The 26,788-nt window shown below is 35.6% G+C and overlaps 1 protein-coding gene across 2 annotated transcripts in view; it reads left to right on the plus strand.

Moving 5' to 3' along the window:
• The window catches only part of UGT8 (UDP glycosyltransferase 8), a 92,505-nt gene that overhangs the window by 60,825 nt on the left and 4,892 nt on the right, over positions 1-26,788 (plus strand). For both annotated transcript variants that reach the window (XM_030798621.1, XM_003269323.3), the window contains exons 3-5: positions 17,187-17,329; positions 18,870-18,946; positions 21,567-21,786. In XM_030798621.1, coding sequence (XP_030654481.1) covers positions 17,187-17,329; positions 18,870-18,946; positions 21,567-21,786 — 440 coding nt within the window. The remainder of the gene's footprint in view (positions 1-17,186; positions 17,330-18,869; positions 18,947-21,566; positions 21,787-26,788) is intronic.

Below are 26,788 nucleotides of genomic sequence, written 5' to 3' on the forward strand. Positions count from 1 at the left end.
GGAGTCACAGTCCTGCAGAAATGTACTTCCACAATCATTGGGGAGAGGCTTTTGTGAAGTTTCAGAGATTGAGACAGAACTAAATCTTTTGGAATTCAGAAACATGACTATTGATCTAGGGAAAGAAGCATGTTACCGTCACTGGGATTTAGTCTGAACTCTTCATTCTAAAGCAGTTTGATTCTGTTTGTAGAAGTATACACAACTAGAAACAGATTGACAATTTCAGTGGTAAATAATTTATTCTTTTTAGAAAGTCATATTGACATCTGTAGAGATTTTATAAAATGTATCAATTATAACTTTAATTTGTAAGTAGTCTCCAGTAGTATTGCCTGAGATGTTATAAAAGATGTCAACTGCTTCCTTCCTGAGGATCTATAGTAATAATTTCTGATTTTCTTTTATGTCATTACTTAGAATGACAGTTAAATAATAATAGCCAATGCTCATTGAATGCTTTTATATACCAGTTACCATTCTAAACAATTTACATGAATTAGCTTTTGTGTGTGTGTGTGTGTGTGTGTGTGTGTCTCACTCTGTCACCCAGGCTGGAGTGCAGTGGTGCTATCTCAGCTCACTGCAGCCTCAGTCTCCCAGGTTCAACTGATTCTCCTGCCTCAGCCTCCAGAGTAGCTGAGACTACTCAGCTGCCACCATGCCCAGCTAATTTTTTTGTATTTTTAGTAGAGGTGGGGTTTCACCACATTGGCCAGACTGGTCTCGAACTCTTGATCTCAAATGATCCGCCCACCTCTGTCTCCCAAAGTGTTGGGATTACAGGCATGAGCCACCAGAATTAGCTCTTTCAAGCCTCATAACATCCCTAGAAGGTAAGGACTGCTTGTGTCTCCATTTTCAGATTAGCATGAGGTCCAAGGAGGCTAAGTGACCCTAGGGTACTGGAATTTGCAAAGATTACACAGCCAGTGAGGAGTAGAAGACAGAATTTGAACTCAGGCTACTGGCTCTTAGGCATCACCAAGGCCCTCTCCCTTATATCCTTTTATTGCTTTGTCCTTGTTCTTGATTGTTAATTAACATAACTGTGGAAGACATTTTGTGAACATAGATGGATATTCCAATTCACGGACAATGTCGTGTTCTTGCTTATTCTTACGTTTAGTTGATATCAGTTCGGTGCACTGTTTGCCAGAGAGATTTTCTTATTTCCTGAAGACTCTAAAATCCACTTAATTCAGCCTGCCTTCTGAGGTCCTTTGCCTAGTTGACTTTTCATATATAATAAAAGATTTCTTGTCTTGATTCCCTTTATGTCTCTTCATTGTATACGATAGAATGCCATTCCAACATATTTGAGCTTACTCTGAGCAGATCAGTATGTGATAACATTTATGTGCCTTATTAATACTCAAAAGCATATGAGAAATGAAGAGTATGCACTTCTTGCCTGTGGTGAGGAAGGAGGGGTTGTAAATACTGTGAGCATGAGCATGTATGTTCAGTAGTATCATTAATATGTCATCTCAGACATACAGAAAATCTATTATTTATTTTGTTTTAGTCAAATCAGATTCAGGATACTTAATGAATGTTATTTAGGCTGTATTGTAATAGTTTTGGGGAAAGGCATTATTTTTTAAATCTTGCCATTATGGCACAAAAATGAGACTTCGGGTGTATATAATTTATTTCAATTTTGTCATGGATTATAATTAAATAAGAATATATTTATGAGGAACAAGCTGTTGACATGTTTTTAAAACTTCAGTTGCAGAGCTTAGGGTAGATTAATGCCTATGCAATAAAACAAATTCTTTTAAAGGAAAGAAAAGAATGACCAGCAACTACAAAGTGTTTACCAGTTGCGAAATTGGTTAAGATTTCTTTATGTAAATCATTGTTTGTCCCTTCAAATATATGGCATAAGGGAAGAAAAAGAAATGTAACTTTGGGGAATATAATATAACGTAATTTCTTACCATTGAGCAAATTTGTAAAAACATATGAATTGCTTCAATTTACTGACTTTATTCTTCTGAGGAACTTTAAATAGCCTAGATTATTTCACAGAGTATAAGGCCATGCTAATATTTTAGGATGGAGGGCCCTGGACTAGAACATAGAACTGGAGCTTAATTCTAACTCTGCTTCTGATTACCTCCTAGCAGTTAATATCTTGCTTCAGTTTCCTCAGCTGGAAAATAAATTACTAACACAATATGATTTTAGCTTTTCTTTAAAATTAATGATGCTGGGGATAATACTGGATTGCATATTGGATATGCAATTTCTGATCCGTAGGGTACTAGAGGTTGCCAATGTAGCGTGGGTAGAGTATTCTAGTTTTAAAGCAACTCAAATGACACAGATTAGTATTATACTAATAATTTACATTGCAGTCCTTCTCAAACCTGCACACCACAGAGGAATCAGTTTGCCTATCTGAGTGATACTGGCCTAGCCATATTTACAGTCAATCAGAAGCGTGAACATTTATTGATTTATTTGAAGTCTCCTGTTTTGTATTCTTCTTTGTGGTTGCATCAATTAGGATTATGTTTTAACACACATAATTGAGAAAAAGTAAGTAGCTATACACAGTGGAAGTTTATTTTTGTGTTCATAAAGGAAGTTCTGAGATAAGCAGTCCAGGGTGGTATGACAATGCTGAGAATCAGTAGGGACCCAGGCTCCTTCAACACTCTGCTCTACTATCCTCCTGTGCAACACTCAACCCCACGTTCAAGATGGCTGCTGCATTCTAGCCACCAAATGGTGCATTTTTGTTACATCTCATTCACCAGAACATTGGCTGGTTATGTGTCCACACTTACCTTCAGCTAAGACTAGAAAATGTAGTCTTTAGCTGGGCTGCAGTATGCCCAGCTAAAGGTTGGAAGTTGTTACTAAGGAAGTGGAGGAAGTGTCTTCCACAGTGATCTACCTATGTTTGTCTTCTTATTTAAAAAAAAAACCCTTAAACTTTATGAATTAAAATTAAAATTTCATCTTATGTCTTTATAGTATTAATTCCTTGGTACACTTTGGTGTTTTTCCACTTTGAGAAGTACTGATTTATATGTGATTATTTAAATTCAATAAACACTGATATAAAATTGTATGAGAGCTGCTAATTAAAAGCAGCAATGTTTTGGATCAGTGGGTTTTTTAACCACTTTTGTTGGTATGCAGAGATTTTACCCACCCTGGGCTCACATGGCGATTCTGCAATTGCCCTGAGGACGTCAAGTGTATTAGGATCATTGATTCTCCTCTCCTCAGGTGCTAAATCTTTTGCAGTGACTCCAGCTGTGTAGTCACATTTGTTGCCTTTGGAGTTGCATTATTTCAGAATGCCTGGCAATTGGCTGGCCTTGGAGACCTTTTCGTAGCATCTTATCTGCATGTTATCTTCCTGGAACGTTTTGCAAATAGCACTTATTAAAGAATTTTTCCACATTTGTATCTATTTAACCCATTTATGCCGGAGGTTGCAATTTTCTGAATTTTTGCATGAGTGGAAAATCAGAACTTGGTGATGACTTGAGCAGTAGGATATAAATAACTCCCACATACATAGCATTCCAATAATGGAACACTAGCCATAGTGGGTGTGAGCTATTTTTTAAAGCCTCATATCTTTTGAAGCAGTCTATTACTACAACTAACAAATATATTAAAGTTGATTTGTCAATTTTTATTTAAAGTGTAATATATGTATTCTTATATTTTATGAGATACTTAGTCCAATATTGTGACTATGATTTCCCATTCCTTAGAAAGAATTGTTTTCTTGGGGATGTTTCTGACTTTTGGTCATTGGTTTTTAATCTATTTTGTGGCATATTCAGTTTGTCACAATCAGTCTTCAGGTTACAGGAATCCAAAACGAACTCATAAATTCAGGGCTTTGTTTAAAAACAAAACAAACAAACAAAAAAAACTTTTGCACCTACTCTTTCACTGATATATTTCTTTCTTGCTTTTTCATACAAAGGTTTTGATTCTGCAGATATGCAAGTTTTTTTCTATCCTGCAACACCTTTTTTTTTTCATAGAACATGTCATTTCCTTTGCCCAAAACGTCCTTTTTCATCCTGCCATTTCCTGTCTCTAATATAGACTTCCTACCTGAAACTCACCTTTTCAAAAACTCCTTACTTGATTGATCCTGGAAAGATCTTATCTCTGCTTTACTTAACATTCCTTCTGTACTTGTGTTCTCCAATTGCCTAATCTTAGACTCAGGTTTTTAGAACTTGACAAGATATTTGAGACCTTTCCCAGCATAGTTTTTCCTTGTAGCTGTTAATTTAGCGGGGAAAAATTACTTCCACATTTTTTTCAATTTTCATTCTAGTGAGTATGTCTGTTACCAATTTTCCTGTGAAGTTACGTAGTAAAATAAAGTACACCAAGAAAATATGCAGTTTGATTTGAAAAGACTTGACAAGTTACGATTGGCTCTTTCCATTTTTCCACAATTGGGAATACTTCAAGTGTTATTTTCTAGTATTACTTAAGCTTTTTTCTTTATACATGTTTCTCTTTTATAAATATAGAAGTCTCACATCTCATTTTAATTTTATGTGAAATTTAAGGCAATTTCAAGATTAAAAGCAAGAAAAACTAGTTTTCCACATATACACCACTTCTGCCCTCTTGCTGAACTACACTGATATGGGTTTTCCGCCCTTTCTGTTACAAACATATCTTAGATTCATAAGCTCTTTAACATGCTCACTGTTAAGCATATGCAGAGAGTCTGTCATTCTCTGACACCCAGGATTAGAAGTAGAGAATATTAATTTGTGGTACCCAGGACCTTAAATTATCTTCCAGATGGCTTTTGAAGTAATCGTCCATCCAAAATATACCTGAAATACTGAAGTGTAACTTTATCCTAAATTATCATGTATAACAATAACATTTTGGGAAAATGTGCATAGATTTCTGAAAAGATTTACAAATGAATTATTGGCATAAACTCTTATGAGTTGATGGATTTTTTATGGATTTGATTTAGCAAACAATGAAAATTATAAGCTATCAGATGACTATTGAGTGTACACAAATTATGGGGAATACACTATTTTGGATGCCTTGAAATTAGAGGAATTTATAGTCTGCAAAAAAAAGACATATGTATACAAATAATTTTATCACACGTTCAAATATGAACAGAACCAAAGAAGCTATAAATTACTCTCAAAGAAGATAAATTCTTAAATTTGGCATAATTAGACATGAATTGATATAGTAAGTGACATTTCAACTGACCTGGAAGGATCTGTTGAAGTTAGCATTTGAGCTGAGCTTGAAGGACCTGTTGAATTTCAATAGATGGAAGTATTTCTAACAAAGGAAATCAGAGAGAATAAAGTCACCAGAGTGGTCAGGGAAGGGATAAGCTAAGGGAATGTAGAACCATGTAGTGTTGATCAAAGTAGGAAGTAAGAAACAGAAGGACCTTGGATGTCAGCTGGTAGTTGGACCAATGAAAATTTCAAGATTTTTCTCGTGGGTATTTTTTTTTAAGTAACTAGTGTAGAGAACTTGAGCATTGGCATTGAATGGAGAGTATTTTAATAGGACTTTTAAAATAAACTGGTTGGCATTGGGAAGTGCACTTTTATGAGTGGGTCTAGGAGTTAAGATAAGAAATTGGTGAGAAAGTACATTTTGGGCTGCTTATTCAAAGATATACTTCTATTACAGACTTCTCTGTGAGCATAGTGACAAATTGTATTAATGGAAAGAAGTCATGGTACTGAAGGATGAGAAGAGCACATAAATCCAAATTTTAGTTCCACAGAATTGGCTGTATATAATATAATGAGACGAAAGAGTGCTCTTGGCAGGTCAGTTCCTTTAGGGGAGGCTGAGGGTCATGGCAACCCCAAATAGCTATGTTTGATAACTGATGTTTATTCTAACATTGGAGTCTTTGCTGGGTCCAGTTAGGATTTTTGTCTTATTCTAATCTCATTGTTTATGTAGGAAAAGAATAAGATTTATTTTTAAATTGTTTTTATATAAGGTAGCACATGGAAGTGTACACAGTCTAGCAGGCACTGTATCATGGCTCTGCATGTTTCTGCCCAAGATACAAAATCTTTCCTTGAGATGACTAAGTCACTCATCCCAGGATTAATGCACCATTGCCCGTACCCTTCTGGATCATTGACATTTTTGCAAACGAGTTTACTTCCTGAATAGTTGTAGAAATAGATTATGAAAAGTGGGGAGTCAGATGAAGGAGAAGGCGTGATCAAGTTCCTAGTTTTCTAGTCTATATAATCACTTACCCCATAAAAGTTAAAGACTTCTCTTCCCTTGAACATATATGCTATTCATGCTCATAAGATAGAAACACTAGAGCTAATGGAAATATCCATGAGGTTATAGTCATAGGATATGACCTTATTGCATATTGTGGTCTTTGCCTAGCTTTATACATACTACATTAGGCATTTGAGAGAAGCTGACTCAAGTATACTTTGATACTGTCATTGACCTGGAAGGATCTATTTGAGTGATTTACCCTGGAAATTATGTGAATTTGACCTGTTTTAGCCAAGTCCTGCACTTACTGTCTTTCTCTATATAGATGTATAATCTAGAAATGCTAAATATCAGTATTACATTAGAAAAAGAGAAATTTTCTTTAAGAAGGGATTCTTTAGTTGCCAATGAATTTTTGACATATAATTTAACTGATTATAAATGTATTTCTAATTGGTTTGGAAATGTTGGTGTGCGACCTTTAATTGCCTGTCACTAAACTGTTCCTTTAGAAATTCAACTCTGAAATCAAGAGAAAACTGGGCTATAATTTACAGAGATTTAATATAAGTGCATTTTTGGAAAATTTATTATTTATTTTCAGGCTCTTTATTTCCCCAGTCTTCAGGGAGGAAGTAGGCAGAGGCAGTATTAATGTGCTGTTAATGAAGCTCATGAATCTGAAATGGGCTGTGAACTTCTGAGGAGGAAACCATATCTTGCTCTCTTATATTCCTGACACCTAGTGCCTGGCACATAGAAGGTGACCAGTAAAAGTTTGTTAACTGATACTGAATTATTGATGAATATGCATGCAGGTTAAACAAGATCTGCAGTGCACTCTGTCTTTGTTGGTAATATCAGTGGACTTCAAAAGGGAATATAGCTACCAGAATTATTTTGGGAATTAATTTGGACGTGTAGTAAGTATTACATTTTCTTTTTTGGAGTATTAATGAAGACCATAGGTTAATGGATTAGAAGTAGGTTATTTGGTATTATTGGGCCTCAACTTTATCCACTCTCGTATTTTCTTAGAAGAGATAACTTAATGGGTTTAAAGTCACAAAGTAGGTATTCAGTGACTGTTGGTTATGTTCTATTCTCCCTGATCTTTATGAGAAAAAAAAATGTTAGGGACCTCATGTGGATCTCTTAGTGCTGTTTTTCAGATCCCATTTATGATTCCTGAGAAAGAAACCAAGTGAACATGCATTGAGACATTTCAGCCCCTAGAGCTGCAAAATCTACCCTAGTAACGTTTAAGCAACCATCTATTATACCTACAGGTGAGGAATTCAGACAGAATAGCAGGAACAACTTTTCTGTGCTCTATACTGTCTGGGGAATTGGCTAGAACACTTGAGAGCTAGAGGCTGGAATCATCCTCAGGCTTGTTCAATCTCATGTTTGGCAGTTAAAATTAGCTATTGGCTGAGACTTTAGTTGAGCTATTAGCTACAACACCTTCCCTTGTCTTCATGTTGCCTTCTTTACTGATATAGCATAGTGTTTGGAAAAGAAGGGTGAGTTTTGCAAGAGAGAGAGAAGTAGGTGTCAAGTGTATCTTTTGTTATGATCTAACCTTAGAAGTCACATAGGATTACTTCCGTGATCAATTGACCAGAGAAGTCACGAGTCAGCCAAAGCTCACCTGCCCAAGTTTGTACAGTGTAGGCATAGCACCTCTTGATGGGGACTTTCTGAAAACACATGTGGGACTGGAAATACTAATTTAGCTGTTTATGGGAGCATACAGTCTGCCACACAATATAATTCCTATGTCTTTTGCAATGGCTTTATAATTTTCAAGTATGACTGATAATTTATATTTCCCTACATTGTTTTTACAAAGTAGAACGCTTACCAATTCCCGGTACCTAGTTTTTTTTATTTTGTTTTTTTTTTTTTTTGTAAAGTAATTTGCAGCTCATTATGTTATTCAGATGCTTAAATTGTTGGAGGGAAGTTTAAATTTAAAAATAAAATTTAATCGATTATCTAGATTTTTCCACAATAAAATTTTATTTATTTAGTTTGCATCATCCAGAATCCTGGGATATTTGTTTTTGTTTGTTTTGTGTGTTTTTTCTCTAAAACAGTTTATTTGGGAATAGCAAGGGTCTGCAATGCTGGATATGCATATTGTTGCAGACCATGCATGCATCTGAGGGGTTTGGAGTAAGGGGAAGCTTTTAGAGACAAAAAGAAGTCCACATAATTTGTTTTGAAATGAAGATTATTGGTTACAGGGGCTTATTCTAGGTGGTGGTGTTTGTTACTTGGTAGTAATGCTTGTTGATAGTAAACCATGTTTCTCATGTGGAATTGTTAAATTGAAAGCTGTATTCTTTTTATTTAATTTTTCTTTTGTAATATAACAATCCCCCAATAGATTATTTTTAAAATAGTATTAAGTCTGCAGGAAATTTGCAAACTCAGTTCAAAGTTCTTTTTTACCAGAACCATCTGACAATAAGATTTCTATATGATACTCTGTCACCCTCCAAAACATTGATAAACATTTTGTATATACATATAGCACAGGAGGACATTTTTCTGCATATACATTGATATACATTTTGTATGTATATATATATATATATATAGCACACGAGGACATTTTTCTGCATAATCACAATAGAAACCATAAAAATAAGGAAATTAACAATGATATATTACTACCATCTAAGTTTTACACCTCAGTGAAGTTTTGTGAGATCCACTAATAATGTCCTTAATAAGGAAAGGATCCAGTTCAGAATTATCAGTGGCCTTTATTTGCTATGTCTTTAGGCTCCTTCTCCTTGAACACTTATTCAGTGTTTCTTAGATTCTCATTATTTTGATGTTGTTGAAGGATATCGGCCTGTTGTATAGAATGTCCCTCAATTTGGGTTTATCATATGTTCCTCATAATTGGATTCAGGTTATGCATCCTTACAGGAATATCACAGAAGGGATGCTATATTCTGCATGTTGCATCTGATTAGGTGGTATGTGATTTTTACTTGCTTCATTATTGATGATGTCCACTTTGATCGTTTGATTAAGGCATTACGTACAAGACTTCTTTGCTGTCACACTACTAATTTTTCCTTGGTAGTCAGAATTGGAAGCTATGTAAATCTGTGTGTGTTTATGGCATAATACTGATTATCATGAAAAAAGTTGGGTTTCTTTTTCTTTTTTTTTTTTCTGGAAAGAAAGAAGGCAGACAGATTACCTAGCAAGACTGCCTTTCTTTTGTTTATGTAGGTCACATAATTTAGTAGCTAAGCTTGATTTTTAAAAGGAGACATTTCTTTAAAGTGCTCAATAGTTTGTTTTAAGTTCTAGGGAAAAGACAGTGTTATTTATCCTGTTAACTGAATGGCAAAATAAAGCAGTGTACTTGTTGTTTATCCTTTCAAAGACTTAGATTACTATTAGCTTTCTTGATTTATTAAAAGAAATAAGTATTGAGCACCTACTGCATCTTACACCTAGGAGAAGAAAAGTCTTGTGCATAAACTCACATGCTACAAGAAGTGTGGTAGGTGCCCTGTTCAAAGAACAGGTCTCGCAGGGGAGAACAATAGAGGTGATACTTTGTTGCGATCTTGGTAAGGAACTGTGCCGTGAGGGGGAAGTTTCAGGCACCCAAGGCAGGCTGTATTTGGGGGAGTGAAGAGTAGATAAAATATTGGTACCTGATGAATCTGAGGCCAAGTTTCAATACTTTATCTGCTCTTCATTTCCCCGTATCTACTTACTGTAGGTACGGCCTCATTAAAAAATATAAACTCTCTGAAGGCAGAACATTTTGTTTATTTATTCTTTGATATGTCCTAAGTGTCAGATATAGTACATAGCAGCTGGTCATGGCTATCAAATAATCATTTATCAAATAGTGACCCAGCAAATTAGGTGGGTTTCCAAGTCCATTAATCAATTTTCTTTTGTAACATAAGAAAGATTTAGATGTCATTTCCCTAGCGTTTTTTTTTTTCTGGTGAAAGTTTCACCTCCGTTTATTATTTCTGTCCTTTTTTTTCTATCTCGTGGTTAACTTTCCATATCTCCTCAGTACCTTGCTGTCATCATATCCTCGGGATGTCCCTGCTGCTTGTGTTCAGTTCCTTGAAGGTTTTAAGAACCTTGAAAATTTAACTTTTCAAAGTCAAATCAGGGTTTCAAATTTTGCTTACTTCTTTTAATTGTAACTGTACTGGCAAAATTAATCAAGCTCACAATGAAGAAAAACCGATACTGCAGAATCTCAGTGGAAATGAATACACCCTTCTGGGCGCTTATTTCATTCTCCTGAACTTTCACTGTGTTGAAGGCATCTTTTGAGATTTTGAAAATAGAACCATTGCCTTGACATTGATCTCTCTATTGCTTCTATGGGGTAATTGTAGTTTATACCTTTCTAGATGATCTGGGAAATCATTTGAGTTTTCTGAAAAACTGAAAACTAGATTTGATGCTGCATGTAAACATTTTTTGTACTACTTTTCATTTATGTGTTTTAAACAGCTTTATTCTGAAAAATCTAAAACATAGTGAACAAATATAACTGAGAGAAAATATCTTGGTGCAGAATGACCTTTTTTTTTTCCTTTTCTCAATGTGGATATCATTTCATTCCATAATCTGTGTATTACTTATCAGATATCATGGCCAGGGAAAAGAACAGCATAATTTTTAGTTGACAAAGCACTTTTATATATTTAATCTCATTTAATTTCTGCAATGTCCTTGTAAAGTATCATAAGTATTTTTAGAGATGAGGAAGCTGGGCCTCAGAGGGAATAGGTGGCATCATTAAGATCATACAGCAAATTGTGGAATTGGGGTTTGAAGCAAGCCTCTTGCCAAACAAATCAGTGAAAACAATGATTGGTGCATTTTTATTTTGAATGGTGACCTTTATATTTTCAGTGTTGTTTGTTGTTGTTGTTTAATAAGTCTTGGTTAACTATATTAGCAGTAGTCAGAGATCACATCTGATATCCCAAGATTTTTTAAGAGCATTTTCTATCAAAATGTTCACTGTCATTTTACCTACTAAATTTTGCAGAATGAAATTCTTTGCAACCCACCTGACCAAAGCAGAGCATTCTTTATATAAGAAACATTAAATGGGAAAAGAGGCCTATTGATGTTGGTGTTGGGAATAAGAAAAGGAACTCCAACACCCACCCCCCTCATCTCCCATTATCATCTCTGTGTAGGATTCTCTCACAGTCCAGGCATTCTTTTCCTCAGAATGGATGGGGCCAACAAAGGATGCAGTGTTATAGGTTTCTCCACTGTGCTGGCCCCTTCTCAAGGCTCCCATTCTTGGAGGAGAGAAAAGAGTGGGTTTGGGTTGCAGGCTGGTATCAAGAGAGATCTGGAGTGCAAACATGACAGCCTAGTGTGTCCCCACACCTCAGACCTGTTATCCTCTCTAGAGGTCTAAAAGACTCTGATGTCCTCAGAATCCAGGATAGCAAGGATGGAGGTGGGCTTGCACCATTCAACTTTTAATTATTCTTGCACTGTTTCTGAAGCTCATTTTTTAAGAAGCTACTTATGATTTTCTTGCATTGGGATGTGTTTTACATTGGCCACAATGAGTAAAAAAAATTTGTTTTCGGATAGGGGAATGAGTATATTTTTAAGAAGGCATTACCCAACTTTAAAAGTTTCAAGATCTTGCGTTCCACTTCTTTGAATATTTTTTCACCATCTTCCATTGTTTGGCATCCCTAATATCAAAACATTACCTGAAAATAATGAAAATTTTATACTTTGGGAGTAGTTGCTCCCCGAGTCTGACTCTGGTGCATTACTTAGCTTCTGTTCTGCCCCATCTCCAGCCTCACAGAGCCAGGCTGCTTTACTGGCTTAAGCTGGACAGCACCACATGGAGGGACATGGGAGGACAACACACTCCTCACTACTTCATTCTTCCTGTGGTCCAGTCAAGGCGTTTGGTATATAATTACTCTAAGATAAGAAATCTGGCAATACTAGAAACAAATCAGTGTCTATCCGGATCACGATCATTAAAATAAATGCAAATACTTAACATATAGCAACTGATTATAGGAAATAGAATGTATATTATTCATATTTCCTTATTATGCTACCTTTTCCCATAAAAGACTTCAAACAGATGACTTAATCCTACAAGAAGATAAAATGATTATTTTTATTGTGAGGTTGTCTTTTCAAAAGACATAGAAAATTACTTTATAGCTAAGTATAGGTAGGTATCTGTTACTTAAATTGCATAGGAATGGAATTATTCATTCTGATATAGTGAGGGGAGTGCCTATGGGTGTTGATGATTTCCAGTTCGGTATTTTGTGCCTTATTGTGATCATTTTCTTTTCAATTTGAAAATGTCAGTTTTTCCCCTTGGTGTAGGTTCCCCTGTACCCATAGAGGTAGTCTGGGATTGGGCATGTAAGCAGGTTGAGCCCAGATGTCGCTCCATTCCTCTCCTGCCATCTAGTGGAGAAATGTGCATGCAGTGCTGGTCTACTGTACAAGACGATGCAATTTCTAAATTCCTGTATTGAGTGAAATGGAAGGCCTATTCTGTGGCTTATGCACAAATATTCATAACTTACTTAAGAAGTAGTAGTACTGGTAGTAAATGGCCATTTGTGAGTTATCAAAAAGATGGATCCTTAAAAAATATGCTAAGTATAAGAGTAACTGACAGAATCCCCAAAATGAAAAGTAATAAAATCTAACATTGCAAATATAAAAATGTAAAATAAAATTCTTTGGTACTGGCACAGAGATGGATAGATCATTGGAACAGAATAGAATTCAGAAACAGACTGTGAGGGTGGCATTTCAAATAATTGAGATGATGAGATATTAAATAACTAATGTTGAGAAGACTGGCTAACCGTTTGGTTAAAAATAAAGATGGATGTCACTGTTATTCTTTCCTTCAAAATAAATTCTCATTGGATAAAAGATTAAAACATTAAAGAAATGATGCTGTAAAATTATGAAAAGAAAATATGGACCATTTAAAAGATAATCTTGAAGTGGGAAAAGCTTGCTAATAACAGTAAACCCAGAGGTCATTTAAGAAAAGACATTTATCCTTCCAGCAAACAAACAAAAACAGTTACAAGAAAATTACAAAAAAATAGTATCTAAAGGGTAAATTCTAGGTTCTATTCTTTAAAATGAATTAAATATTAATGAAATATTAAGTATCAACAGAGTACTATATAGACAATATGAAAACAATTTGAACTTGTTTCTCTGATTATTCATGTGAAACAAAGGTTCTTTTAATGTTTATGCCATTTAGTTGTCGTCTGTGAATGGGGTGCTTTCTGGTTTTCTGGTGTTTGTGGTTTTATTCCCCCATTTTATTTTAGTATTAATCCTTTATTAGGTGTATTGTAATATTTCTGCCAGTCTATTAATTATTTTGTTGATTTTTAAAGTGTCTTTTTAAAATTATAATTCAATTTAACTTTTAGGCCGGGCGTGGTGGCTTGCACTTGTAATCCCAGCACTTTGGGAGGCCAAGACGGGCGGATCACGAGCTCAGGAGATCGAGACCATCCTGGCTAACACGGTGAAACCCCGTCTCTAGTAAAAATACAAAAAATTAGCCAGGCCTAGTGGGGGCGCCTATAGTCCCAGCTATTCTGGAGGCTGAGGCAGGAGAAAGGTGTGAACCCAGGAGGCGGAGCCTGCAGTGACCCGAGATCGCGCCACTGCACTCCAGCCTGGGTGACTGAGCGAGACTCTGTCTCAAAAAAAAAAAAAAAAAAAAAAAAAAAAAAAATTATAATCCAATTTAACTTTTAATCCCTCTTTGACTTCTACTAGTGGAGGGATAGAACCTCATATTTTTTCTTCAATCAATAGCTGATTGTCTCTGTCATCATGTTCCATTGTCCCCATTTATTCAGGTTTCCTTCGTTCTTCGTCCTTTAGGAAAGTTTTCATGTTTTCTTCGTGTATATTTGGTATATTTGGTATATTTCTGTTAGGTTTATTCTTAGGTCTTTATGAGTTTTGTTGCTATTATAAATGAATTATTTAGTCCAGTTTTAAAATTTGGTATTTGACCAGGAGCAGAAGATATTTGACCAGGAGCAGAAGTACTTTTACTTCTAAAAATGTTACATTTCTGGAGTTTGGATTTGTGTGTGTGTGCGTGTGTGTGTGTTGAACACATTTACCATGGAGTTTGTTTTCTAAGAGTTGTTATTAAATAAATTTGCCTTTTATAACTGGGTCTTACATTCCAAAAAATCCTGTATTTTTATATATGGCTAAGATATCCTGAGGGCCTCCCAAACCACTGGAAGATATCAGTATACTTTTCATGAAGTTCCAATATCAAAGTTTTGCCGTGAGTTCAGCAAATTTAAGATTGCTTCAACTTCTGGCTCTTGCATCTGTTCATGACTGCAGAATCACCTGCTTGTCAACCGAATCCAAAATCCAACCCCCTCAATGTTCTCATAAAGCATCCATCACACCAAATGTTCTGTGAATTTAGGCTGAAGATTAGAGATCATGGGGAGGGGTTACATTGAGGGACAGTAAGGCATCCACTTGCTCACTATCTCTGCTCTAGCCTTTCATCTCTAACTCAGGAAATAGGAGTTTGCATGTCACCTTGATTCCCACTCTTCCTTCTAAGCCAAGTGGAATAATATCTTCTAAAAGTACTGAGTTTTTTTCCTGAAGGAAACATGATGAATATAATTTTTTCTACTCTTTTATGTATCAGTAGAGGCTATATATGGTGCTTACGTACACCATATGTATTCATATAATTTTACTGTGTAGCATTTATATTTAAGTGCATCTAACTTAGGACTGTACATAAAATTTTAAATCATTCTGCTCTTGTTTATTACTTTCAACCTACGGATAACACTTAAATTTTCAGCATCTTACATATACTTGGTAAATGTAGCAGAATATAAAAGTTTTAATTCAAAATTGATATAGTCTCTATTTCTTTTATATACATATGTTCTTTGACTTACAGTGGGGATCTGTCCTGATAAACCTATCATAAGTTGAAAATATTTTAAGTCAAAATGTGTTTAATACACCTAACATACCAACGTCATAGCCTAGCCTACCTTAAACGTACTCAGAACAATTCCATTAGCCTACACTTGGAGAAAATCATCTGCCAAGACAGTATACAGTTGTGTTTGGCCATGCACCCTCATGACTGCAGTGCTGACTAAGAGCTACAGCTCACTGTCACTGTCCCAGGCATATGACAAGCCTTGGAAAAGATCAAAATGCAAAATTTGAAGTACAGTCTCTACTGAAGGAGTATCGCTTTCACAGCATCATAAAGTTGAAAAATCATAAGTCAAAGATTATCTGTATTTATAAATAGAGCTTCCTGGAAAATACGATGTTTTGGTAAGGTTTTCTTCCCTACCAAATAATGGTAGCCTATTTTACTCATTCAGTAGCTAGAAGGATGTACCTCCTTTCTGTCATCACTCTCCGTCATGCAGTGACATTATTCGCTAATTTTTGAGGGACATAAAATGTGGTCTCCTGTCCCCTGCTGAGTGCAATAGAGAAAGTTAATACAAATCTCTTTAGGTGATAAAATGAATAGAAAAGGGAAAAAGGGAAAGGAAGGAAAACTTAGGCTTAATGTTCCATTAAATACTTAATTAAGCTGTGCAGTGATGCCATTGTGACCCTGTTTTTTTTTTTTTTTTGTTTTTGTTTTTTTTTTTTTTTTTTTTTTTTTTTTTTTTTTTTTTTTTTTTTTGAGACAGCATCTTGCTCTGTCGCCCAGGCTGGAGTGCAGTGGCGCAATCTTGGCTCATTGCAAGCTCCGCCTCCCAGGTTCTCCTGCCTCAGCCTTTCGAGTAGCTGGGACTACAGGTGCCCGCCACCACACCCAGCTAATTTTTTTTTTTGTTTTGTATTTTTAGTAGAGACGGGGTTTCACCGTGTTAGCCAGGATAGTCTCCATCTCCTGACCTCATGATGCGCCCCGCCTCGGCCTCCCAAAGTGCTAGGATTACAGGTGTGAGCCACCGTGCCTGGCCGTGATGATACTTCTTATTGTGCAGTACTCCTTAGCTACAAATCAGGTTATGCTACAAAGTGGTGCGAAATGCAGAAGCATGGCTGACACAGCCATGGCAATAACTCATTCTTACTGAGCAAGAGACCTGCAGGGTCTGTGAGATATAACTGTGGCAGCTCACTCTACACATTATGAACACACAATGAGTCAGGCTTCTGCTTTCATACTGCATTATGGCATAGGAGTCATCAATGGACAGCAAGTGTGTCATTCTTACAGTGGAATTAATGTGTTCCTCAATGTGCCATGTCTCTATCTGTTTTCCTATGGGAAACTGAAGCTGGGTGTCTTTGGCAAAGATTTATTCAAAGGGATGACATCATTAAAAACAAGCTTGTGCCTATAGAATAAAATGAAGTAAGGATGGTATTTCTTAAAATGAACTGATTTGATTTTCAATGCAAATCAATCATACTGGCAAAAATTTGTAAATGATGCATTAACAAATTTTTGCCAGTATGATTGATTTTTCATATGTTTAATCCACATATTTTGCTTGTGTCTGCATACAAATTTTTTTCTGACCATGCATCAGTTGTCATTTCCAATTTTTGCCCTTTTTCTGAGATTTTAAGCCTTTAGCTACTGATTTTTTAAGTTGTTTTTGTTACTTATTGATCTTACCAAATAAACCATATATCCTCATTTCAGTTAGCATTATCAGATGAAATGTTGTAAACAAAAGCAGTTATTTAGAAGAAAATATCGTATCCTTTACTTTCTAATTGTTTAAGAAAATTACTTAAAAGGTGTTTTTTTTAACTGGGCTGTTAATAACACCAATTATAAACTAGATTGGTCTTCGTAAAACTTACTGCCATGTTTTGATTTACAGGATCTCCAAAGATGGGTAAATGGTGCTAATGAACATGGCTTTGTCTTGGTGTCTTTTGGAGCTGGTGTCAAGTATCTGTCAGAAGACATTGCTAACAAACTGGCAGGAGCTCTGGGGAGATTGCCTCAAAAAGTGATTTGGAGGTAAGGTAACAATGTAGATTGTTTCTTTGCTCTTGACATTCAATATCTCCTTGTTTAGTCCACAGGTCCCAGTAAAGCACAGCACATTGTTTCCCTGACAAGATTAGCAAGATGCCCTTGACTTTCATTTTGTTTCTTAGCGTACTGAAATCTAGGAATTAATTCATAAGGCTCTATGATGGATAAAGAAACCTCTGACCTATAGCACAGAAAGAAGATATGATTCAGAATGACTTTTCTTTGTGTCAGATGCATACTTAATGTTTCTCTCAGCGTTCTACCCTCGTTTACTCTTTTATTATTTATTATGATTTTAAAAATTAGTTTTAATTGCATGCCTTTTTATATACTCCTTCAAATCAGTTTTGAAATGAGGAAGAAAATGATGGATTAACGAATACCTAAAATACCGTGGACTCTTTTGGGCTCCCACTTTGTCTCCTTTACATATGTTTTTGATTTATTTTATTTAAGAAACCCAGCGTTTAAAAACACAATCACTTACCATTTAACACAGTTTAAGACAGAACCATAGATTGACCCCAGCTGCTTTTGGAAGGCATTGCCAACATGTGACTGTCTTTGGAATTTCCAACCCAGTGGTGAAATATCAGACATGAACACTTTATTTAGCGTGTATTTATTGAACACGTACTACCACTGTTGAACTCTAGGGATACAATGTTAGTCTCATAGTTACTACCATGAATGGAAGAAAGTGCCCCTCAAGCCATTGCAAGTAGGCTTTGAGTAATAGAGATTTTCCCTTTATAACATATGAGTAAGGATTAGCTCCCACTTCTCCTGGCTGAACTATGCAATGATATTTATTTTATTCTAACTGTTCAGGACTTTTCTCTTCAGATTCCAGTCCCATTGGGTTTCCTCTGTTAGGCTTAACTCTAGAAAGTACCTCTTCTGCTTCATTTAGGACAGTTTATGTCTACTCCATTCAGACTATTTTGTCACCCTTTTAGTTGTTAAGCATATTTATGTTTTATCTTTTAAAGATCAGGCAGGAAACAACCTAATTATGTGCTTTGCCCCACAAAACTTTTATTTCTGGTGAAGCTAAAGAAGAGAAGTTTCTGATTTTTTTCAATACTTGTGCCTTCCCTCAGACTCAGGGTGTTAAGGATTTAGGGATATTGACTGCCATAGCAGTGGCAGCCCTCCTTGCCCCTTCTTGTTCCAGCTTCTGGCTGCTTGTGGGGAATAACGTCTAGTGTAGGTTTATTTGTTTGTTTTTTGTTTGTTTGTTTGTTTTTCCCATCTCTGTATGTGTATAGGCATGAGGAACCAATGGAAAATAGATCTCTATGTAAGCAAATTATTTCTTGTTTTTCCTCCAACCAGTGAAAGTTTTTATTAAAAAGAAACTTAATCAAATATTTGTTGTTACCAAAGCATGGTTTCATTCTTAAGAATATCAACAAAAGATCATCAAACATTTATTTTAAATCTCATACTTTAATCAGAGAGCCCATACTATGAGTAAGGTTTGATTTTTAAAAGACTAATTGTCTGGTGTACATTTTAGGTTTTCTGGACCCAAACCAAAGAATCTAGGAAGCAACACTAAACTCATAGAATGGTTACCACAAAATGACCTGCTTGGTAAGTCAGTGATGTGTGGTTACTTACTTGGCTGTTAGGTTTTAATTACATAAATGTGACTTTTTTTTTTTTTTTTTTTTTACTTGAGAGGTTCATACAGTATGTGTGTAGTATATGGTAGAGTTATTATGTTTTTTATCCAGTATCTCAAGTCTTAAATTTGAGGCCAAAATTTTAACTCTTTATTTATTGGAAAACATTTTGCAAAATGTGAACCTTTGAGCCTCTATATTAAAATTTTTAGACCAGCCATCAATTTTAATTATCTGGAAATTATGTACTTAATGAACTATATAAATTAGTAGTGAATAAGATTATACCGCCGGGCGCGGTGGCTCACGCTTGTAATCCCAGCACTTTGGGAGGCCGAGGTGGGCGGATCACGAGGTCAGGAGATCGAGACCACGGTGAAACCCCGTCTCTACTAAAAATACAAAAAATTAGCCGGGCGTGGTGGCAGGCGCCTGTAGTCCCAGCTACTCGGAGAGGCTGAGGCAGGAGAATGGCGTGAACCCGGGAGGCAGAGCTTGCAGTGAGCCGAGATTGCGCCACTGCACTCCAGCCTGGGCGACAGAGCGAGACTCCATCTCAAAAAAAAAAAAAAAAAAAAAAAAAAAAAAAAGATATACCTAATTAGAGTAATCAGGTGAAAGTAGAACAGTTAAAACAATAAGACTGTAGATTTAGGTTACAGGTCTATTACAGATGGTCTGAGAACCAAGAGAAATTAGAAGTTATTCATTTGTCTGAAACCAAAGAGAAGCAGAAGACCACGGGAACAGTCAATTTATTTTAACTTTAATTGGATTATCTGCTCTGTTTAGTCCTAAATCATTGGGCATTTTTGAAGCATTTTATATTATTTAATCTTGGGGATTTTGATTCTCAAAATTAAAATAATAATTAGTGTATGCATATCTTTTAAGTGTGTTTGAATCTAGATAATTTAACTGAAAACCAGTAAAGAATTTTATTTATGTATATAATTTATTTTCGTCTAGCTTATTATAATACTATTCTATAAATGCTAAAACTGAAGAAAAAAGAATACAAGGCAATTTACCTTTCTTGATCCTTGTATTTTTTTTATTTTTAAATCTTTTATGGCTTTACTATTATGACTTAGATTCCTTAGAAGATAGGAAAGAAGCAGGAAGTTTAAGTAAGATAACCTATCAACTATCTCAGTGCGACAGTGTGACACTGTTATGTATGAACATCTAAACTTTTATTGTGTGTGGGTTTTCCATTTGTTATCGTTTTTTTTTTCTTTTTTTCTTTTTTTTGACTGTGAGGCTCTAATGCAAGGTCCAGGCCTGAAAACTCTCAAGTCGATAGCTGCTCTAGGCTTCTCAGTGTCAGCTCTCTGACTTTTTCAAGATCAGTATCTTTTTTAACAATAGGCATAATCCTTGTGAGTCCTCTAATAGCTTCTAACTATGATCAAAAGATTCTTCCGGGATGAGAAGTAGGAACCAAATCAATGTCATTCCCCGCCCCTCGTAGCCACCCCTCCTTTTTACACAGCAGCTCTGCTTTATTTTACTGTTGGGCCTGGTTCTAGGTTTTGTTCAAAGAGAGGGGTTTTTGCTAAAAATAAAGTTTGAAATCCACTTCTAGGGCAGATCCTTTAGTTGGACCTAAGAGTCAGAAAAGCCACTTGTGGGTAAGGGCTAGAGACACTGACTAACCAATTCCACTAGACTTCAGAATGGAAGAGCTCTGGGAGCACCACTGAGACCATGGTTCCCACACATATTAATTTTGTACCTGGCACATGTGTATTTTAAAAGATCGACATTTTGGCTAGCTATAATTTCTTTGTGGCCAATAACATATATCCTAAATACAATGTTTTTGTTTTGTTTTGTTTTTACAACTCTAATGCCAACTTTTAATCCCTTTTATGGAAATGTAGGCCATTTACCAGGAGAACAAATCTTGGTTTTGAACTTCCATATTAATTTTGACAAATTATCTCTTTTATTCTTATAACAACTAAATGTTATGTGATGTCTCATGTCTTATAAATGATTATAAATGTTTATCTCTACATGTTTGAGCACATAAATGTAAAATTAAACCCTAAAATTGTGAAATATTAATGCTGATAGAACTTGAATGTTGTAAATAGTGATTACAACATTTCTTTTTGGAGAAGCACACAAACTCTTCATGGACTTCTGGAATCCAGCCCTTTTTTACATTTTTTTTAAAAAGTGTTTTTGACTTTAATATTGATAAACATTTGAGTAGCCAGAAGGTGGATGTCTATTTTTTCACTCTGGTATTGTTTGGCATTTCTTGCTTTCGTTGGCTTCATAATAATTATTGGCCATTTAAATATGTGTTGTTAGTCGTGCAAAGTTTGTGTTAAAAATAGTAATGTACATTTCAACTACCTAAAAATGGCTTTTAATTGATATATCAAAATCTGACAATTATGTATATAACAAATATTTTAATTGGTGTAGAGCAGGAATCAGTGAAATTACACCTTTAGGAATCCTTTATCTGAAATGCATGTTTACTGTAGTGTCGATTTTTAATAAATTTCTGGGAAAATCTCTTCTGTAGAGTAATAATGTTGTAAGTTGTTTTCTTTTTCATCTTTCTTCAGGGCATTCAAAGATTAAAGCCTTCCTGAGCCACGGTGGTTTGAACAGTATTTTTGAAACTATGTATCATGGTGTGCCTGTAGTGGGAATTCCACTCTTTGGAGACCATTATGATACTATGACCAGAGTACAGGCAAAAGGCATGGGGATATTACTAGAATGGAAGACAGTTACTGAAAAAGAGCTCTATGAAGCACTAGTGAAAGTTATCAATAATCCCAGGTAAGGTTTCAATTAACATTAAAGCTGATGAACGTACATACCACAGTATATTGTCAGTAGCCAATTATTTTCAATAAATTATCAAATTATGGAAATATCCTTTAGATTCCTGTGATAATGCTTTATGCATGTTTTCTATAATTTAGAAAATGAAAACAGCAGTCATTTGACCACTATGTTATGACACCAGATAATATTCTACAAGGATCTTCCAAACAGGGAGAAACTGCAATGGGAATAATCTTTGGATATCTACATTGTGTCAAATGTTATGTACTTTATTTCATTTTCATACTTATAACAGCTGTATATCACAGTTTTTATTATCCACATTATAGAGGCAAGGCACTCGATATTCATAGAACTTAAGTAATTTGGCTTACACAGCAATTGTAGTCAAAATTAGAAGCCAGGACTGTCTGATTCCCAAGACAGTGCTCTTTGTACTGCATGGTAAGCCTGGTGTTGCTGGGTTTCCCTAGCACTGAGTATTGCAGAAATACAGAGATTTATTTACACAGGTGAATGATTAATCAGAATCTTTATTTTGCTTTTTAAATTATCGATGGGTCCTGAGTTAAGCTAGTTCACAAATCAGTCTCAAAGGGTGAAGAACTGGCCTGTGTAATTTTAAAACAAAGCAGCAGTTTTCTTCATGTGTAGACATTATATTTAATTTATCTTGCATTTCCAATAGCATTAAATATTAGAAGCGTATAAGCTTTTTCTTTTTATGCCTAGGGGATATGGCTTAACACTTGAGAAACACTGCCACATTCTAAGGAACAACCAATAATAAGAAAAATTATTTCATATAAAAGGGTGCAGCTTGCATATAAAATGCTGAATTCAACTGAAGTTCATTATGCTGCCTTTATGTGAGCTCAGGGGTGACCTTCATGCTCTGGACTCTTAAAGGATCCAGTGTCGGATACAGCTCTGCCATTGGAGCAATGTGTTCCATAACTAGGGTTGCCTAAGTATATCCCTTCTTCTGTTATCTATAGTTTTTCTTTAAAGGTGTGCTTTTCAAAACATGGAGTTATTTCATATATATATATATGCACACATACATATACATTATACATGTATCATATATGTGTGTGTATGTATGTATCTATCTGCAGTCTTTCAGGAAAGTTTGTAAAATATAGCCCTAAGCAGAATTATGGGGAAACAGTTGCAGAACTGCTGAGATTGGGTCAGATAAAAAGGAAAGAGCAAAAATCTAGGTTATTCACAGGAAGTTAGTCCAGCCGTGTTTTGTGAGGCATGAACCAGGCTGAATTAGAGCAAGAACAAGTTACAATCTTAGGTCACATGGCAATTAAATTCCAGCTATAGAATATTGAAGATATGTAAGTGCTTAATTTAAGAGTTATTCAATGCAGTGAATAAATTTATATCATTCCCAAAAGTATACATATCAGATGAGTTAATTGCATGTAACTTGAAAACCTTAAATATTTAACTGAAAGGATTTTGTACATGGAAAGATGTCTTAGTCAATGTAAAAATGCCAATGATTTGTGTAGCATGTCCTTTGCTAAAAGTCATTATATAAACTGAAGTCATTTATCTTTGTTTCAAATGTGATAATATTCCACATTTAACAGGTGATAATTATTGAAAATATTGGTTTGCTTCACTAATATTGTGTCCGAGATATTCTAGTTTAAACCAAGTAACTAATACTGTAAAAGAAGTATTCCTTTTATGAAGCCAGCATTATCCTGATACCAGAACTGGGAAGAGACACAACACAAAAAGAAAACTTCAGGCCAATATCTCTGATGAACATCGATGTGAAAATCTTCAATAAAATACTGGCAAACCGAATCCAGCAGCATGAGGCGGGTGGATCACAAGGTCAGGAGATCGAGACCATCCTGGCTAACATGGTGAAACCCCGTCTCTACTAAAAATACAAAAAATTAGCTGGGCATGGTGGTGGGCACCTGTAGTCCCAGCTACTGGGGAGGCTGAGGCAGGATAATAGCGTGAACCTGGGAGGGGGAACTTGCAGTGAGCCGAGATCGCACCACTGCACTCCAGCCTGGGCGACAGAGCAAGACTCTGTCTCAAAAAAAAAAAAAGCTTATCCACTATGATCAAGTTGGTTTCATCCCTGGGATGCAAGGCTGGTTCAACATATGTAAATCTATGAAGGTAATCTATCACATAAACAGAACCAAAGACAAAAAAACACATGATTATCTCAATAGATGCAGAAAAGCCTTTGATAAAATTCAGTACCCCTTCATGTAAAAAACTCTTAATAAACTAGGTCTTGATGGAACATATCTCAAAATAATAAGAGGTATTTATGACAAACCTACAGCCAGTATCATACTGAATGGGCAAAAGCTGGAAGCATTCCCTTTGGAAACCAGCACAAGACAAGGATGCCCTCTCTCACCACTCCTATTCAACATAGTATTGGAAGTTCTGGCCAGGGCAATCAAGCAAGAGAAAGAAATAAAGGGTATTCAAATAGGAAGAGAGAAAGTCAAATTGTCTCTGTTTGCAGATGACATGGTTTTATATTTAGAAAACCGCATCGTCTCAGCCCAAAAATTTATTGAACTGAAAGGAACTTGAGCAAAGTCTCAGGATACAAAATCACTGTGCAAAAATCACAGGCATTCCTTTACACCAACAATAGGCAAGCAGAGAGCCAAATCATGAATGAACTCCCATTCAGCAATCACTACAAATAGAATAAAATACCTAGGAATACAGCTATCAAGGGATGTGAAGGACCTCTTCAAGGAGAACTACAAACCACTGCTCAAGGAAATAAGAGAGGACACAAACAAATTGAAAACATTCCATTCTCATGGATAGGAAAAATGAATATTGTGAAAATGGCTATACTGCCCAAAGTAATGTATAGATTGAATGCTATTCCCATCAAACTACCATTTACATTATTCACAGAATTAGAAAAAACTATTTTAAATTTCATACGGAATCAAAGAAGATCCCCTATAGCCAAGACAATCCTAAGCAAAAACAAACAACGAAAAACAAAAAAACAAAGCAGGAGGCATTACGCTACCTGACTTCAAACTATACTACAAGATTGCAGTAACTAAAATAGCATGGTACTGGTACCAAAACAGACATATAGACCAATGGAGCAGAACAGAGACCTCAGAAATTACACCACACATCTACAACCATCTGATCTTCTACAAACCTGCCAAAAACAAGCAATGGGGAAAGGATCTCCTATTCAGTAAATGGTGCTGAGAAAACTGGCTGGCCATATGCAGAAAACTGAAACTGGACCCCTTCCTTACACCTTATATAAAAACTAACTCAAGATGGATTAAAGACTTAAATGTAAAACCCCAAACCATAAAAACCCTAGAAGAAAACCTAGGAAATACCATTCAGGACATAGGCATGGGCAAAGACTTCATGACTAAAACACCAAAAGCAGTTGCAACAAAAGCCAAAATTGACAAATGGGATTTCATTAAACTAAAGCTTCTGCACAGCAAAAGAAACTATCATCAGAGTGAAAGGCAACCTACAGAATGGGAGAAAATTTTTGCAATCTACCCATCTGACAAAGGTCTGGTATCTAGAATTCACAGGGAACTTAAACATATTTACAAGAAGTAAACAACCCCATTAAAAAATGGGCAGAGGATATGAACAGACACTTCTCAAAAGAAGACACTTACGCAGCCAACAAACATATGTAAAAAAGCTCAACATCACTGATCATCAGAGAAATGCAAATCAAAACCACAGTGAGATACCATCTCACTCCAGTCAGAATGGTGATTATTAAAAAGTCAGGAAACAATAGATGCTGGTGAGGCTGTGGAGAAATAGGAATGCTTTATGCTGTTGGTGGGAATGTAAATTAGTTTAACCATTGTGGAAGACAGTATGGCAATTCCTCAAGGATCTAGAACCAGAAATACCATTTGACCCAGCAATCCCAGTACTGGGTATATACTCAAAGGAATATAAATCATTCAGCTATAAAGACACAAGCACATGTATGTTTATTGCAATCCAATTATAATAGCAAACACATAGAACCAACCCAAATGCCCATCAGTGATAGACTGGATAAATAAAATGTGGTATATATACACCATGAAATACTATACAGCATTAAAAAGGAAAGAGGTAATGTTCTTTCCAGGAACATGGATGAAGCTGGAAGCCATCATCCTCAGCACATTACACAGGAACAGAAAACCAAATACCGCATGTTCTCACTCATAAGTGGGACTTGAACAATGAGAACATATGGACACAGAGAGGGGGAAGAACACACACCAGGGCCTGTTGGGGATGGAGGGTGAGGGGAGGGAACTTAGCAGATGGGTCAATAGGTATAGCAAACCACCAAGGCACATGTATACCTATGTAACAAACCTGCACATTCTGCACATGTATTCCGTTTTCTCTTTTTTTAGAAGAAATAACAACAACAACAAAAACCCCAAGAAGTATTCCTTTTTTTAAGCCACAACTTCAGTAAAATTACACATCTTACATCTCTACTTCCTAATGCTTTGGATTCATTTAATAAAAGCCTATTGCTTTTTTGTTTGTTTGGGAGGATTCTTTTGAGTGTGGAGCTTTTATTATTACAAAATAAGTTAGAAAGATGGAGAGTTGATCATTATTAACTTAGCACATACCCAACCTGTGGTCAACTTTTATTAGAAGATATTTATACTTTTGTAAAATTTAATGTACATGTGAACCTCTTACAAGGTAATTGTTTTATTAAAAGAGGCTTTATCTAAGAGATCCCTTGGAATAACTTAGAGGTGTCTGGAGTGACCATTTTAATCACACTATTTTTTTGCAATATTCATATTCTTACTGGAAGGAATTTTGAGTTGTAAAATAAACTATGCTCATGGGACAGTGCCACTACACTAAATTTGAGACAAGTTTCAGCATGGAAAATACCTGCCCCTCAAAAATTTATCTGTGAATTCTCCAATATTCCTTTCCAGTTGAT

Source organism: Nomascus leucogenys, chromosome 18 (genome assembly GCF_006542625.1).
Source record: "Nomascus leucogenys isolate Asia chromosome 18, Asia_NLE_v1, whole genome shotgun sequence".
NCBI lineage: Eukaryota > Metazoa > Chordata > Mammalia > Primates > Hylobatidae > Nomascus > Nomascus leucogenys.